Here is a 17576-nt window from a genome sequence, read left to right on the forward strand (position 1 = left end):
GGGGCGTGGCGGTCGCACCTGCGCGAGATGGGGGAAGGAGGAGGAGCGAGGTGACGCAGGCGTAATAATAGAGAAGGTGCCAGAAAGATACAAAACAAGTGGCCGCGGCCGTCGCCCAGGAGTCGTGAGGCGCCGGAATTCGGTGAGGATGTGGAGAGGCCTACAAGCTACTGGTGGCGGGTAGACCGGACCACCTGGGTGCTGGGGAGAGGGCGGTACCACCCTTACAGGGCGAGGGGGTCGGATTCGTACAGCGCCACCTGTGTGGAGCGAAGGGCTGCTTTGGTCGGTCCCATTGTAGGGGGCAGAGGGTCACTTTCGGACTGTACCACTTAGGTGGAGCTGTGGGGCTGATCGGACAGTACGTCTGGACGCAGCCAAGGAACATGTCTGGACAGTAGTACCCATAGTCAAAGGGCAATTGGCGGGGTGCCCCGCGTTGGGCCCCTAGGCTTGTTCGGACCGAGTCAGTCGGGTGGGAGGCTTGTTCGGAACATACCACCTGGGGAGGGGCATTCGGGCTGGGCCTGCCCGACTGGTCGGAGGACAAGAGGGGTCTGGCGTCTGGACCTGTTACTAGGGGACCTCGGGCGATACCATTCTCTTGCGGGAGAAGGGGGAGGCTAAAACGGCTGGGATGTGAGGGTGGCCCTGCCCGGCGGCACTCGGAAGGGGGGACGCACTGGCGGGGGTGAGGTTCGGGCCTCCGCGTCGCTGACCACTGCCCCCTCCCCGCTGTGTGTGTTCTAGGCCCTGGTTCTGAGCTTATTCCGCCCCCCTCCCCCGGGTATGGCGCTGTCCGGGTCGACCCTGGCCCCGAGCTGGGAGGAGGATGAGTGCCTGGACTACTACGGGATGCTGTCGCTTCACCGTATGTTCGAGGTGGTGGGCGGGCAACTGACCGAGTGCGAGTTGGAGCTGCTAACCTTCCTGCTGGACGAGGTTCCCGGCGCCGCCGGCGGCCTGGCCCGCGCCCGCAGCGGCCTGGAGCTGCTGCTGGAGCTAGAGCGCCGCGGGCAGTGCGACGAGAGCAACTTGCGGCTGCTGGGGCAACTCCTGCGCGTGCTGTCCCGTCACGACTTGCTGCCACACCTGGCGCGCAAGAGGCGCTGGCCAGGTATCGTGGAATGGGAGGGTGACAGACTTCCGGTGGGGAGAGGGCCTTGCTTTCGCTGGGCCTCCACGGTGTCTGATATGGAGAGTGCCATCTCAGTACGTGTCCCATCGCACTCTTTCCTCCTCCCAGGGTATCAATGAGAAACACAAGAGGGAGGAGGCATAGCATTGGGAGGGGTGAGCCTGTGGGATTTGGCTACATCAATAGTGATGTTTGTAGCGTCTGTTTACAGAGGGCTTACTTCTTGCCGGGCACAGCAGTAAGCCCTTCTTCATATGTACTATCATCCTATATCCTCCCGGTAATCCTAAGAGGAAGTCCTGTCACCGTCCCCACTGTACAGGGAAAGCAGTAGGTTGGAGAATTTAGGCAGATTGCCCACATATAACAGCTGAATCCTGTGTGCCTGGGGAATAGGGAACAGGAGATACAGCTTGACGGGACTGACAAAGTGTTCCATGAGGAACAAACATTTGGGAGGAGTATCAAGACTATAAGACAGGTGAACGATTTACTTTTTTAAATTCTGTATATGAAGATGACTTTATTTGAACGATTTACTTTTAGATGTGGTTATGGAAGGACTGAAACAGAGTAATGGAGCAGAGAGAGGAAGTAGGGAGTGGAATGCTTCAGAGTGAAAGGAGGCCCCCTTAAGATTCCATAACCAGGGCTTCCCTGGTGGTGCAGTGGTTGGGAGTGCGCCTGCCGATGCAGGGGACGCGGGTTCGTGCCCCGGTCCGGGAGGGTCCCGCATGCCGCGGGGCGGCTGGGCCTGTGTGTCCGGAGCCTGTGCTCCGCGGCGGGAGGGGCCGTGGCGGTGAGAGGCCCGCATACAGCAAAAAAAAAAAAAAGATTCCAGAACCAGTCAAGACCTTTCTGAGAAGTTGGCGTTTGAACTGAGGCTGCACTGCCACCCTGGTGCATAGATCTCAGAGTAGGAAATTCCAGGCAGAGGGAAAGACAAGCTTTTAAGTCCTGAGGTAGGACTGAGTTTGGCATTATCAGAGGCCAGTGTGGCAGGAGCAGAGGTCAAAGTAAGGGCACAGAGGTAGGTGAGAAGCCATGCCACATAGGAGCTTGCAGATAACACAGCTAGAAAGTGGGAGCTAGGATTTAAACCTTGCTGGTTTGTCTCCAGAGTTGGCGCCCTTAATCCTTGTAAGGGAAGTGCTCCTATAGGACAGCAGTCCTGAGAAGGTGAAGAGCCCCTTGTGTGCATTGGCTTTGAGCTTTTGAGCCCTTGGCGGGATTACTAGAGGTGCTGTGGCTAGTTTAGGGAGGGGTTTTGTGAGCTTTCCTGCCCAGGGTAAGCCCATGGGATTTGGGTAACCAGGAAAAAGGCATGCCTTGTGCAGAACTGACAGCATTTTTGGAAAAATATGTCTGGAGGTCAGGCTCTGGAAGAGAAGATTTGGGGACCCTGCAGAGGCCTGCTTACTCTTCGGGGCCTCAGGGAGAGCCGGGGGCAGTTGACAGATGGGGGCAGCCAGCATTGCAGGAATCCTGACCATAACTCAGCTTACAGGATAACTGACAGTTGGAGCTGCTGTACACGTGGATTGGGTGGCCCCAGAAGGTGATGAGTCTTTTACCCCCGGGAGGCACCGAACAATTACTGGGCTGCAGGTGTTTGAGAGGGAGTGGGTATCTGGGCTTTGAGTTCTGGGGAACTCAGGCACCCTGTGGGGCAGGTTTTCTTCTGGGGTGGGGGTGAGGGGGTGGGAATTGGAGGCTGGGCCTGGGAGAAGTCGCAGGCTTTGAATACTTCATTCCATTCTTCTCTCCCCACAGTGTCTCCAGAACGCTCCAGCTATGGCACATCCAGCTCTTCTTCAAAGAGGACGGAGGGCGGCTGCCGTCGCAGTCAGCAGTCAAGGAGTTCTTCAAATGTTGAGCAGGGTCAGTGGGAGACAGGTGAGCCCAGCCCTGTGGGTGCGCCAGCAGTCTCTCTCTCTCCCTTCTGAACCCTGATGAACCTACCCCATCCTGACCCATCAAGGAAGGAGCCCGTGGGGGTGATTCTGTCTCATTTTTGCTTTGTGTTTGTGTTTGTTGTTGCAAAAGCACATGTCTAGAAACAACTTACGGAATTGTTTTTTGTGGTTTTATATGTCATTTAAATGGCACCACGTCATGGGTATTATTCTTCACATGGCTGTCTTTGTTGGACATGTTTCTGAGATTTATTCATGTTGGGTTTCTAATTGGTTTTGTTTAATTGCCATGGCAATTAATTTACCCACTCTCCTCCCCTCCCCCAAGTTTTTAATCATTCAAACGTATTTCAAATATACCGAGAAGTGGAAAGATGAGTGCAGTGAATGTGTTTGTATCTTCCACGTAGACTCAGTAATTTTAACATTTTGCCAGGTTTGCTTTATGTGCATGTATGTGTAATTCTGTTTTTTCTTTTTTTTAATATTTGTTCGTTTGTTTTTGGCTGCGTCGGGTCTTAGTTTCGGCACTTGGGATTTTTCGTTGCAGTGTGCAGGCTTCTCTCTAGTTGAGGCACTTGCGGGCTCAATTGCCCCGTGGCATGTGAGATTTTAGTTCCCCGACCAGGGATCGGACCTGCGTCCCCTGCATTGGAAGGTGGATTCTCAACCACTGAACCACCAAGGAAGTCCCTAATTCTGTTTTCTTTTTGCTGAACTCTTTGAAAGTAAATTATAGGCATCAGGACACTTTACCCCGAAATTGGCAGGCATCTCCTGAGAATCAGAAGATTGTCTGAAACCACTTCAAGACTACTGTCATATCTAAGAAAGGACAGAAGTACTTATTCTCTGATATCCTAATGGTCCATTTTCAGATCTTCTCAATATTGTCTGCACTTTTAGGATCCACTCATAGTTGTGTTGCTGTACATTCAGTTATTAGTCTCCTTAATCTCTTACTATGGAACCCCCCCCCCGCTACCCCATACCTTTTTCTTTTTTCCCCCCATGACATTGACCAGGCCACTTGTTTTGTACAATGTCCTGATTGTTTCCGGACATGTCTGATAATTTCCTGATGGTATCATTTAACTTATCCGTCTGTCCCCTGTAGTTTGGGAATCGGGTTTGGAGAGTTGGTTAGATTCAGGTTACGTGTTTTTGGCTGGAATGCTCCTTGGTTGATGCCGTGGTCTTCACATCAGGAGGCCTGGTTTTCCTGTTGTGAGTGAGCAAGTTCGATCACTTGGTTAAGGTGGTGTCTGCTGTATTTGTCCTTCGTACGGAGATATTTTTTCCCCTTGTGGTTAGTAAATCTATGAGATGACACTTTGGCACGTCGTGTTCACCAACAGCATCCCCAGTGGGTTTAGCAGCCATTGGTGATCTCTGCCTGAACCAGTTACTATATTGGTGTTCATGAAATGGTGGTTTTCTAATTCTTTCCTATGTCTATTAGCTGGCATTTTCTCAAAAGGAGTTTTACTTCTTTCTTTCCCTCCATTCCTCCCTCTCTTTACTTAGTGAGGGGTGTCACCATAGACTCATATATTCTTATTTATTTACTGTTATAATCAATTAGTTATTCTTCCTGATGTTCAAATTGGCTACATCCTGTGTCCTTTTGATGTGTCTCCATCATTCTTTGGGTGCTTCCTGCTTTGTAGGACTGCAAGATGGACTGCAAGATGTCCAGGATTCACTTGTATTTTCCCTTCCCCAGCCCTGGAATCAGCTGTTTCCAGAAACCTGGTTTCTCTCAGAGGCAGCGGTATTTGGAGACCAAGATCTGGGTGCCGAGTATGCGCATTGTTTTTAGGCGCTTACAGTGAACAGAACTAGAAATTGCTTTTCGTAAAAGTTCATATTAGGGGCTTCCCTGGTGGCGCAGTGGTTGAGAGTCCGCCTGCCGATGCAGGGGACACGGGTTCGTGCCCCGGTCCGGAAGGATCCCACATGCCGCGGAGCGGCTGGGCCCGTGAGCCATGGCTGCTGAGCCTGCGCGTCCGTAGCCTGTGCTCCACAACGGGAGAGGCCACAACAGTGAGAGGCCCGCGTACCACACACACACAAAAAAGTTCACATTAGCATTTTCAATTCAAACATAACATTATAAGGATTTTTTTTTTTTTTTGGCTGCGCTGCTTGCGAGGATGTTAGTTCCCTGACCAGGGATTGAACCTGCGCCCTCAGCAGTGAAACTGTGAGGTTGTAACCACTGTACCACCAGGGAATTCCCTACAAGGACTTTTTTTTAAATTAATTTATTTTTGGCTGCATTGGGTCTTTGTTGCTGCGCGTGGGCTTTCTCTAGTTGTGGCTAGCGGGGGCTATTCTTCGTTGTGGTACGCGGGCTTCTCGTTGCGGCGGCTTCTCTTTGTTGCAGAGCCTGTCTTTAGGGTGCGTGGGCTTCAGTAGTTGCGGCACACGGGCTCAGTAGTCCTACGAGGACCTTTTTGTCTTACACTGAAAATCTTGGTTCTTGGTAACATTAAGACATGGATTTATTTTGCTTTATTTTACAACAATAATGAAATAGCTTCAAATTTATAACGTCAGTACCACTGCTGTGTCTACTGAATGAAACATAAGATATTTTTGTGGTTCTAATTGTTTTCAGAGTATATCCTACTGAGAGTTTACAGTCAGAATGTTTCTCCTAGTTACTTAAGGTCCTTCTTTTTTTCTGCTTCTTGTTACTGATTTTATATATACTAGATTCATTTGTTTCTGTTTAATTTTATGGTTTGTTTCTTTTGTTTCTTGTTAAATTTTTGAGTATGTTGTAAAACAGTTACGTGATTCCAAAGTCAAAACTAAAGTATGTAAAAAAGGTGTTCTTAGAAGTATCATTTCCATTGGTATCTTTCTTCCTCTTAGTAGATAATCAATTTCATTCATTTCTAACATAGCCTTACAGTGTTTCATCTTGCAAACATAGCAAATAATGTACATATTCTCGTTTCCCCTCCTTTTTTATACAAAACATAGCAAACTGTAGATATTTGTTTTTCACTTGCTTTAGTTCACTAAGCAGTCTATTGTGGAAATTACTCCGTGTACTTTTTGCCAGACATTTACATTGTCTTCAGGTTTATGTGGTTAGGAACTATAAACAGAGCTCCAGCTACTGGCGTCCTGCCTGTTTCCTGGGGTGAGTAGGCAGGGTTTCTCTGGGGTCACACCTGAGAGTGGGACTGCCAGGTGGTGGGGTGTGCTCGTCTGTCCTTCCAGATGATGCTAACTTGTACTTATTCGCCATCTTATGGCCCAGGAAGCAGAGGGGCTCACCCAGGGTCTGACAGCGTGGAGTCCAGCCTTGAGCGCTTCCTTGGGCACCCACCTTGGTGCTCCACCCATCATCTGGTCTTCAACCTACACCATCTTTCTCTCCTCAGGTTCTCCCCCAACTAAACGGCAGCGGCGGAGTCGGGGCCGTCCCAGTGGTGGCGCCAGACGGCGGCAGAGAGGAGGTCCAGCCACCCCCCAGCAGCAGCAGGAGCCAGCCGGACCTACCTCAGAAGGCAAAGTGACCTGTGGTAGGTGTCTGTGCGTGCCTTGGGAGTGCATGTGCAGTGCCCGTTGCAGCCAGTAGAGCTGAAGGGTGGGAGAATGGGCCCTCATCTGGGGTGTGACACCCAGTGGGTGGGCAGCAGCTCCATGCATCTGTACAGCACAGTGGAATCCCTGTCTTTTCTGTTGCCTACTCGCTTGTCTACATCCTGCCCATAGTTGAAGGATTGTGTTGTGTGCTGCCTCCTCCAGGAAGCCTTTCCTGACAGTCCCCTGCCCTCAATGTCATTTTTTGTTGGAGGAGCCAGGCAGGGGCTGAGCAGCTGGGCCTGGCAGGCCTCAGAGCAGATGGGAGTTAGATTTTATTCTATGAGTCAAGGGCTTTCCAAGGGTTTTTAGCAGGGGAGTGAAGTGATCTGATACCAGTTTTTAAAGGAACTCCGATTTCATCTGGAAAATCAGTTAATAAATGAGTTACAATTTGCAAAGTGCTTAGAACAGTGCTGGACATGTAGCACATGCTCTGTAGGTGCACATGAAATAAATCCAACAAAGTGGAAGCAGGGAAACGAGTGGAGGGGCTTCACAGTCCAACAGGGATGAGGCAGAGGTCTGGCCTGGGGTAGTGGCGTTGGAGAGGGTGAGAAGGAGGTGGACTTAAGGAAATAAACATTTTGGATATAGGGTTGACTGTACCTGCAGACAGGTGGGTTGGATGGGTTAGGGGACTCTGCTATGCAGACTCATGCAGACCTTGCCCTTAAGAAATTTCTCACTGGTCCTGAGGGGAGGACACAGGCACGGGTAGGGCGCACACTCTCTCACACACTCCCACACGCCCCTCTGGTACCCCCTTCTCTGAGTTGGGCAAGGCTCTGGTCACAGAGGGTATCAGCTGGTGAGAGGCTCAGGCTGGGTGGGTGGGGGTGGAATTATAGGAGGGAAGGTTGAGGGGCAGGTGGCAGCAGCTCTGCATCCCCCAGGAGACCTTGGCCTCAGGGCGCTTCCTCCTGCCATCTGCAGAGCCTCCAGCCCCCAGAGTGCATGAGCCTGCCTCCTCCCGGTGCCCATTGCGGTCTCCCAGACCCTGGTGGTCCTAGCCGCTCCCTAGATGAGGCTGTAGACACCTGTGCTGGCTGCTTTCAGGAGGAACAGGCCAGTGGAGCCAGCCTGAGTCCTCAGACAGCCCGCACTTGAGGGGGTGGCTGTTTGGTCGTGACTCTCCCCAGAGTCAGGAGTTAATTACCAGAGCCACCCACTGGCTGGGTGGCCTAGAGAGTCACTGCCTCCCTAGGGAGCAGGCCAGGCTGAGGCCGTGAGGGGTCTTGCTGCTGGAGGCCTCCGTCTCTTCTCTGAGGGTGGGGAGGTTGTGACCCTGGGTGTGGCTGTCTCTTGCTGTGGGGCGTGGCTGCGCAGGTCTGACTGCTGACTCACCAGGCAGGGTGGGGCTGGAGTGAGGCTTTCCCCAGTAGGGCCCTGAAAATGGAGATGGCCTAGTCCCAGGGGTGGAAGGAGGTCCCTCCAGACCTGAGTGAGGAACGGGTCTGCCATTCTTGCCTCCTCCTCACCTGTGATAGCTGTGGGGGTTGAGCCCCAGGCAGCTGCCTTCCACTGAGGGATAGAACCAGACTGAACTCCGGAGGCCCCAAGAGTGTGAGGAAGGGGCCATGGGGGATCCTGGGCTCAGACACAGGACCTCTGAGTCTCCACATCCCTCTCAGGGCCATCCACTGCGCCCTGCGCTGAGCGTGCTCCTCACCTGACCTTGAATTCTCAAGACGGCCCTTGAGGTAGGGATGCCGTCCCCCATTGTGCGGAGGGGCAGGGCTGGGCCGAAGCTCGGGTTTGCTCATTTGGTTGTTCCACGTGTGTTTATAGAGCATTGACTACCTGCTTACAGCCCACAGAAGGGACTGGAGGCCCCTGCCCTCATGGAGCTTGTGTTCTGGTGGGAGGAGAAGGCTAAGGGAAGGAAGAGAAACTTCAGATGTCAGCTGTGAAGAGAAACAAGCCAGGGGGAGGGGGTAGAGAATGATGGAAAATGCAGTTCTAGGTGGATTTTCAAGGTAGGGTGGTCTAGGAAGGCCTCTCAGAAGACAGGAGGAGAGGTAGGAGTGTGTGGACGGCTGAGGCAGGGTGTTTCAGATTGAAGGGACAGCAGGAGCAGAGGCCTGTGTGGGGACATGGCAGTGGTGGTGCTGGGACCGAGAGGAAGCTGGCAGGGCTGGAGCAGAGGGAGTGCGGGGAGGCTGCCAGGAGGTGAGGGCAGGAGAGGTGACCAGGGGCCCATCCTGCAGAGCCTGGGAGCCACGGGCCAGGCTTTGCGTTTGTTTAAATGATGGAAAGCAGTGGGAGGACTTGAATGACAGGCTGCGCTTTGCTTTTTTTTCCTTCAGTGTTTCCTATGGAGAAGAAATAGAAGCAGACAGATTAGCATAACGAATCCTGGCTCCCCGGCCCCCAACCTCAGCAGTTGTCAGGTCATGGCTCATCTTGTTTCATTAGCCACGTTGTTTTGGAGTCAGTTCCAGGTGTCCTTTTATTTCACTGGTAGATTTTTCACTGTGTATTTCTAGAAGATAAGAATTGGGGAGTTCCCTGACGGTCCAGTGGTTAGGACTTGGACTTGGCGCTTTCACTGCTGTGGCCCGGGTTCAGTCCCTGGTCGGGAAACTAAGATCCTGCAACCTGTGCAGCCAAAAAAAAAAAAAACAAAGAGTAAGAATTCTTAAAAAAAAAATCACACCAAAAAAATAACAATAACTTCTTACTCTCATGTGTTTGCTCAGTGTTATAATTTCTAATTCTTATAAATATTGGTTCTCTTAAGTCTCTCCTATTTATAGGATTCCTCCATCACCTCTGATTTCTCCCCCACCACCCTTGTATCTGTTGAAAGTAGTTGTCCCGTAGTGTTTCCCGAAGACTGGCTTCTGCAGACTGCTCTGTGGCAGGACTGACTGAACATGCTCCCCTGTCATAGTTCCTGAAAGTTGGTAGTTGGGCCTGGAGAGCCTTGATCAGATTCTGGTTTGATGGTTTTGTTTTTTTATTTTCTTATTTTGGCCACGCTGTGCGGCTTGCAGGATCTTAGTTTCCTGACCAGGGATTGAACCCCCGCCCTTGGCAATGAAAGTGCTGCATCCTAACCCCTGGACCGCCAGGAAATGCCCTTTTTTTAAAAAAAAAAAAAATTTTAATTAATTAATTAATTAATTTTGGGGGCTGCATTGGGTCTTCGTTGCTGCGCGTGGGCTTCTCGTTGCGGTGGCTTCTCTTGTTGCAGAGCATGGGTGCTAGGTGCACGGGCTTCAGTAGCTGTGGCATGCGGGCTCAGTAGTTGTAGCTCGAGGGCTCTAGAGCACAGGCTCAGTAGTTGTGGTGCACAGGCTTAGTTGCTCCGTGGCATGTGGGATCTTCCCGGACCAGGGATCGAACCTGTGTCCCCTGCACTGGCAGGTGGATTCTTAACCACTGTGCCACCAGGGAAGCCCCCCTTCTGTTTTTTTTCAAGCTCACCTCCTAGGTGGTATTGTGCTCTTCCTTTAGGAAGCAGGCAGAGGCTGCTTGTCTCTTAACTGCCCTTGGTGGCAGCAGCTGCTCACTGCCTCCATCCATTAGTTCAGGAAAGGTTGAAGAAATTTACAGTGACACCGTGACTCTGGCTGTGCCTTGGGGAACAGACTGGAGCAGGAGAGGGAGCCGGCTTTTGTCCAGAGGAGGTGCTGGTATTGGTGTGGCATTGGAGGGTGGAGTCTGTCCCTTAGAGCTTACTGGCTGATTCTCTCTCCTGGGCACAGGTCCTCTGTGTCCCCAGCCTTTCCTGGAGGGAAGACCTGAGTGAGAGTCATCCCTGGCCTCCGGCACAGGGTCTGGCACAGAACGCTGCTCACCTGCTCGCCTGGGCCTGTCCCTCATACCTTTCCTGATCTCCCACTGGAAAGCCCCTCCCATTTCCCTCTGCGGCCCATTCTGTCCCAGAAGAGAGACTGATGAGGTGTCGGGTAGAGGAACAAGAGAGTGTTGGGGGGCTTCCCTGGTGGCGCAGTGGTTAAGAATCCGCCCTGGTCCAGGAAGATTCCACATGCTTCGAGTAACTAAGCCTGGGCACCACAACTACTGAGGCTGTGCTCTGGAGCCCACGAGCCACAGCTGCTGAGCCCACATGCCACAACTACTGAAGCCCGCACGTGCCTAGAGCCTGTGCTCTGCAACAAGAGAAGCCACCGCAATGAGAAGCCCGCGCACCACAACGAAGAGTAGCCCCCGCTCTCCACAACTAGAGAAAGCCCCTGCGCAGCAACGAGGACGTAATGCAGCCAAAAATAAATAAACAGATTTATTATTTTTTTTTTAAAAGTGTGGGGGCCCACCTGAGTGCAGGAAGCGGGAGCAACTCTCCTCTGGAGGAAGACAGGGCCCCACTCTCCGTCCTGGGGGCAGGGAGCATCTCCCTACCATTGGCGAGGGACTGTTGACAAATGCTGTTGACCAAGCATTTGGTGTGTTCCTGGCCGGAGGAAACTATTCAGCCACCTTCAGCCTTCCCTGAGTGCTGCCCTGGCTCCTTTTCTGACCGCCCTGCTGCTTCTGCAGAGCAGCTGGAGTTGTCTTGGTATCCTGAGGCCACTTCCTTCCTGCTGCATCCAGCCTTGTAATCCTCACAGTGGCCCCATGAGAACAGGTACTGGGGTGAGGTTGTCTTATGGAGGAGGCCACCGAGGTGCAGAGAGGTGTGGTCAGCTCAGGAGGCCCCAGACTCCCTGCCCCAGCCTGCCAGGGCGTGGTCAGCCCTGCGCCTCCAGTTGTCCCCTTGTACCCTTTTCTACCATGCTGGCCCCCAGCCTGTGAATGCCCCAAGTTCATTTTTTGCCTCTGGACTTTAACACACACCGATCTCTTCTGGGAAAGTCGCTCTTCTCTTTTCACTGCTTTCCTGTCTCGACGTACTTGTCCTCTTTCACATTTTACTTCCAGTGTCATTTCCTGGAGAGGTCCTCTCTGATTGTTTCGATCTAAATCGTTCTCTATAATTTCCTCTCCTGACCCTTGGAATGTCTTTTAATTATGGACTTCTGTGTATGGTTGTATGAGAGGCAGCAAACAGGATAGGGATAGTTAAAAGAGGTTGGGCTCTGGAGCCAGGCATCTCGGTTGGAACTCCAGCTCTGCCATTTCCTGCCTGTGTGGCCTTGGGCAGGTGACTCATCCTCTGTGCCTTAGTTTCCTCATCTACAAAAAGGGGACAATAGCACTGCCTCATAAGGTTGCAGGCACGATCAAAAAGGTCAATAGGGCTTCCCTGGTGGCGCAGTGGTTGAGAGTCCGCCTGCCGATGCAGGGGACACAGGTTTGTGCCCAGGTCCGGGAAGATCCCACATGCCGTGGAGCGGCTGGGCCCATGAGCCATGGCTGCTGAGCCTGCGCGTCCGGAGCCTGTGCTCCGCAACGGGAGAGGCCACAGCGGTGAGAGGCCCGTGTACCGCAAAAAAAAAAAAAAAAAAAAAAAGGTCAATAGATGTGAAATGTGTGACGGTAGTGCAGTAAGTACTATATAAGTGTCACCTACGGTTAAATTATTTTGTCGAGGAATAAAGAGAGAGTGTGCGTGATGCCCATGATTCAGGGCCGGGGTGGAGTGGTGGCTCAGATAACACACATCTCTCCTTTTCTCCAGTGGAGTTTCCCTGTCCTCCCCTTCTGTGTACTGTCCTCTTGTGTTTCAGACCAGCGGTTGGGCCATGTCTTCACCTGTATTTGGGATAATGAAAGTGCTGTGAGGACTCAGGGGTTAAGACAGGGAAAGCACCTGGGTAGGGTCTGGCCTATACAAAGTGCTCCTTGACTGGGGCTTACATGTCTTCCAGTCCCACCTGTGGCTCGTGTCTCCCCACCGTCCCTGGCACTTAGTAAATGTCTGTTGAATGGAAGGATGAATGGGACACATGAGGGTCCCCCCTGATCCTGTCCTCCTTCCACCCCCACCATGCCCGGTGGGCTCTGGGTGAATAGACAGTTTCCACCGCAGGTCTAGTAGCAGTCTGTGCTGAGGATAAAGGCCATCTGGGAGGGGATTCACCTGGGCGGGCCACAGGTCCCGTGAGCCGGGCCTTGGTGGGTGATGGGCATTCTGGTCAGAAGAGGTGGACAGGTCATTTTGTGAGTAAGGCTTGTACTGGGACCACTTCCCTTGTGACTGGAGGGCAGGGTATGGGAGGATGTAGCTGGGATTGAAGGAGGAGGGGAGGGGAGGAGGTTGGCTCAGGGGCCCAGGTGAGAGAGGGCGAGGCCTAGGCAGGGGCTGTGGTGGTAGAGAGGTGAGTGTTGAAATTACAGTTCCTGTTTTGGGGTGCCTTCGGCATCTAGGCCCCGGGTCACATGCTTCATGAGTTGCCTAATGTAATCCTCATGACCCCATCGTGCAGCAGGGACCTCTTGTTTGTTTGTTTTTCAGATGGGGAAACTGAGGCTCAGAGAGGTGAGGTCACATGCCCAAGGCCCCACAGCTAGACAGTGGCGGAGCCAGGACTCGCCTCAAGGTCTGTCGTTGTCCGCCACCAGGCTCTGTGCCTCTGCCACTGAGCAGCCCGTGTGGCCTTGGACAGGTGCTGCTCCCCCAGCCCCCTGCCTCCCAGCCCACGCTACGGAGGCGTGGTTAGACACTCGGGAGTCCAGGATGTGGGCCCAGAGGTCTTATCTGATCCTTAGCATGGAGGGAGCCAGGTCTGAGTGTTGTGGGAAGTCCTGGGGGCTAAGGCCAGGTAGGTTTTCCTGGGCCTCAAGCAGAGAGGGTGAGCTTCCCCTCAAGGCAGAAAAAGGAAGCATTTGGGGTTTGGGGTGGGAGGAGGAAGTGGGTGGTGCTGAGAAGTCGCCTGGGGAAGCAGGGACTTGCCTTCTACTTTCTGCTCTGTGGTGACACAGTCTTTGAAAGGTGAAAGGAGTCAGGGGTATGACACTTCCCCTCCCAGAGCTTCAGTTACCTCATCTGTCAAATGGGTTCATTGTGGCCCCTGCCCCACAGGGCTGATCAGGCTGAATCTCCAAGGGCAAAGCCTTTGGCACATCAGAGCTGCTGGTGGCTGCCATTTTTTAGCACCCATTGGTGGACCGTCATCTGAACAGGCTTTCCAGTAGGGGTTGTCCCCAGGTTTAGGCAGGAACCTGGGCTCAGAGAGGTGGTGACTTGTCCCAGGTCACATAGCTAGCGCCTGAAGGCTCCTGGATTAGAATCAGCTCCACTGACCTGAGGCTGCTCTGTGGGGTGTGGGAGAGTCAGTGCCCTCTGTCATGCCTTGCTACTCCCTGGCCGTGCGACCTTGGGCAAATCATTTCTCTTTGCCTCCATTTCCTCATCTGTAAGTTGGGGTGACAATAGGGCCTGCCTCACAGGGTCGTTTGTGAATTAAATGAGTTCTTTTGATTCTGCTGCTTGTCATTTCCAGCTTATAGCAGATCCTCAGGATAGCCTGTGTTGTGAGTGCAGAGGAAGTTCTGTTAGTAGCCCGATTCACAGGTGGGAATTCAGTAATCCCACAGGGAGGTGATATGCCTGATATCACATTTACAGGGATAGCCTTGGAAGTTCCGTGTCCTATCCCCTGCACAGAACTGCCACCACATTTGGGTGGATGTAGGCAGGGTTATAAGTGACAAACACAACTCAGACTGGCTTAAGCAAAAAGGAACTTGGTTATTGCTGAAGATCCAGGTGCTCCACGCACACGTGATGAACCTCAGGAGTCTTTTCCTCTCTGTCCTTGGCCTTGTGTAGGTTTCATTCTCTCCCCTCCTGGTGGCAAAACGGCCCCCAGCAGCTATGGGCTTAACAGCCCACCTTCTTGGCAGCCTCTGTGGAAAGAGAGCTCCTGCTTGCAGTAGAGCCAGCCCAGTTCCAGCCTTGAGTCTCCTGGGCCTGGTGCTTGCTTGGTGGTTGTGGGGCTGAGGATATGACTGGCCCCACATGAATGTCCCTGTTCGAGGACGCAAGAGGGGTAAAGCTGCTTACCTAAAAGCAAGTCCATTCATTCGTGCGTTGGTTCTTTCACAAATGTGTATTGAGTACCTACTGTATGTCACGGGGCTACACTAATGAACAAGACAGACAAAAATCCCTTCCTTCAGGGAGCTCACATTGAGGGGGAGACAGGTGATAAGCCTGACGGTAAGGGAGAGCTTAGGGTAGGTTAGAAGGTGATAAGTGCCTTGGGAAGAAATGGAGCAAGGAAAGGGGAACTGGGAATCCCGGGGCCGGGTGGTGGTGGTAAACAGGGTGGTCGAGGTAGGCTCACTGGGGAGGTGGCCTCTGAGCAAAGGCCTGTAGGAAGTGAGGGAGTAAGTCCCGTGGGCGCTGGGGAGAGAACACCCCGGGCTGAAGGAGAGGCAGGGCCGGGCGGAACCTGCCTGCTGGTGGGGGGGGGGTGGGGCAGCGAGGGGGTGGTGAGGCTGGAGTGGGGCACATGAGGGGAAGAGCAAGGCCACCAGGTCAGGAGGTAACAGGTCAGACCATAAGAGAGAAGCCGAGTGAGGATGTCATCCGTACTTGGGTGTGGTTACCAGAAGGGGGAAGGTTGTGGGGCTGGTGCAGTGCAGCCCACAGTGAGGGGCAGCAGGAGGAGGCTGGAGGGAGCGAGGGAGGGTGGCGGTTCCCCTCTTCCCCCTGGCCCCGCTGCGCCGTGTGTCGGCCCCTCCCTGACCAGTCCCTCCTTCTCCGCAGACATCCGGCTCAGGGTGCGAGCAGAGTACTGCGAGCATGGGCCGGCCTTGGAGCAGGGCGTGGCATCCCGGAGGCCCCAGGCCCTGGCACGGCAGCTGGACGTGTTTGGGCAGGCCACGGCGGTGCTGCGCTCTCGGGACCTGGGCTCTGTGGTCTGTGACATCAAGTTCTCAGAGCTCTCCTATCTGGACGCCTTCTGGGGTGACTACCTGAGTGGTGCCCTGCTGCAGGCCCTGCGGGGCGTGTTCCTGACTGAGGCTCTGCGTGAAGCCGTGGGCCGGGAGGCTGTCCGCCTGCTGGTCAGTGTGGACGAGGCTGATTACGAGGCTGGCCGGCGCCGCCTGCTGCTGATGGAGGAGGAGGGGGGAAGGCCCGCCTGAGGCCTCCTGATCCTGGATCTGGCAGGACTGACCCCACCTCCTAGCCTCTGGGCCACCTTCTCCCCTGGAGGATGTCGACCATCTCTACTCCTAGAGGACTGTCACTCTACTAGCTCTGAGGACTGTGACAGCCAGGCCCCTTGATAGACCCTCCCACAGGATGTGGGCTTTGAGGCCTAAACCACTTCCAGCTGAGTTTCCTTTCCAACCGCCCCCCCCCCCCGCGCCCCTTACCACCACCCCCCACCACCACCACCCCGCCCATTAGGTGCGTTCCCTCAGCTTCAGGAGGCCAGGGGCTCAGGCCTGCAGATCCGAAAGGAAGGGAGGCATAGCCACACACCAAAGGCCCCTTGCACATCGTATTCCTGACCCTGGGCTGTGTGCGTGCACACACGCTGCCCCCTCTGAAATCTCTCCTGGGCTCCTGCCCTGGCCTGTTCCACTTACTGCTTTGGCCTAAGGGCTTCTCTCTCAGGATCTCTGATTATACCGCCCCCCAACCCTGAGCTTCAGCCACACCAGTGGGCACTGGAGCTGGGGTGCATCTGGGGCCTGCTCACCTTGCCCGCACATCTCTACAGCCAGCCGGGCTCTGCCCAGCTTCCACACACAGACCTGGCTCTCCCCCTTCTCCTGCTCCCCGAAGCTGGACACAGATTTGCACATGGATCTGCACCGAGTGTCACACATGTGTTGCAGCGGCATCAGACCAACTGTGCTGTTTCCCAGGAGGCCAGGACCAGGAACCAACTTCTTTCTCAGAAAGGGAAGGCAAAGGCTTGGGGCTGATGGGAAAGGCCTTTTACGAGTGACACCAATAAAACTGCCCTGGAGAGGGCATAGGTGGGCATCACGGCTGTACTCTTTCCTTTATGGGCTGGAGGAAGGAGCTGATTAGAGCCTGGGCCCAGTACCAATCCCGGAGTTCCTCGCCTGGTATCTGGCTGGAGGGTGTGCAGGATGCTGGACCATCATGTGCCGGCTGCTGCCACCGTCTTGCCCTCCTTTTGGCTTCAGTTTCCTTATCTGTTGAAGGAGGACATACTGCCTTGGAGTCATAGACTCTCTCAACCTCATTCACACATGCTTCGCTCCTGTATGTCCTTGGGAGTGCTGGTATTTTTTAACTAGTTCGGTGAGGTGGGCTAACTGTCTATCTCCAAGGCCGACAGAGCCCAGGGTTTGGAAACCAACTGGGTCAGCAGCCAGTGCTCTCTGCCTAGAGCCCCTCTCCAGGTGGCTCTTCACCCCTCACAGCTTCTGGACAGTTACTAACCTTAAATCTGGATCTGTTGTTTCTCCTCCTGAGGCCAAACACTACTTCCTGCTGCCCCGTGGCTGCAGCTGAGGTTGTGGCCTCTTGCTGTTTCCCTACTCCTTGTTTTAAGAGTGTAGGAACTCAAGTTCCGTACACAATACTGGGAGCTTTCCTTCCTGGGCGAGAAGGGGACCTGGGCTGGGAGTTGGGGAGGGGGAGGGCAGGGATTCCCAACTGCCGGCTTTTCTTGCGGGAAAGGATGCAGCTATCCACGCCTGGGAACCTGTCCTGGACCCCTGACCTGTGTTGATATACAGGGATACAGCGGCAAGTCTAGGAGTTGAATCCTGTCCAGGAGTCAAGACCTGATCCATCTAGTTGCTGTGTGATCCCAGACTGTCTCCATTTACCTTCTCTGGGAGGGAGGTAATGTCTGCTGGGCACCTAGATAAGATCTATTTAATACTTAGCCAGCTGTGTGAAGTAGGGATTTTGGAAGTGACTTGCCGCAGGAGTAGAGAAGCACTGAGATGGAAAACAGCTCTCCACTGGTGGATGCCGTCAGGTTGGGAAGGCAGGTGGGGGCTTCCAGGTGCTTTCTCCTTCCCTCAACTAGGGGAGTCTCCTTGGCTGGTGTGGGACACAGGCTTTC

At 53.7% G+C, this 17576-nt stretch overlaps 1 protein-coding gene across 1 annotated transcript; it reads left to right on the plus strand.

Annotated features, from left to right (window-relative positions):
• Nucleotides 1-17188, plus strand: DEDD2 (death effector domain containing 2). The gene is made up of 5 exons (XM_079906509.1): nucleotides 1-142; nucleotides 751-1117; nucleotides 2912-3034; nucleotides 6456-6596; nucleotides 15284-17188. Exons 2-5 carry the CDS (start codon nucleotides 790-792, stop codon nucleotides 15661-15663), a joined length of 972 nt encoding a protein of 323 aa, XP_079762635.1. The 5' UTR covers nucleotides 1-142; nucleotides 751-789; the 3' UTR covers nucleotides 15664-17188.
• Nucleotides 17189-17576: the final 388 nt, after the last annotated feature.

Source organism: Stenella coeruleoalba (assembly GCF_951394435.1).
Source record: "Stenella coeruleoalba genome assembly, chromosome: 20".
Lineage (NCBI taxonomy): Eukaryota > Metazoa > Chordata > Mammalia > Artiodactyla > Delphinidae > Stenella > Stenella coeruleoalba.

Excerpts from the sequence above, each read along its gene's own strand:
- DEDD2 (XM_079906509.1), top strand. The coding sequence starts at position 790 with ATGGCGCTGTCCGGGTCGACCCTGGCCCCGAGCTGGGAGGAGGATGAG. Across the intron at positions 3,035-6,455 it reads GCAGGGTCAGTGGGAGACAG|GTTCTCCCCCAACTAAACGG; the intron begins GTGAGCCCAGCC and ends TTCTCTCCTCAG. Across the intron at positions 6,597-15,283 it reads AGAAGGCAAAGTGACCTGTG|ACATCCGGCTCAGGGTGCGA; the intron begins GTAGGTGTCTGT and ends CCTTCTCCGCAG.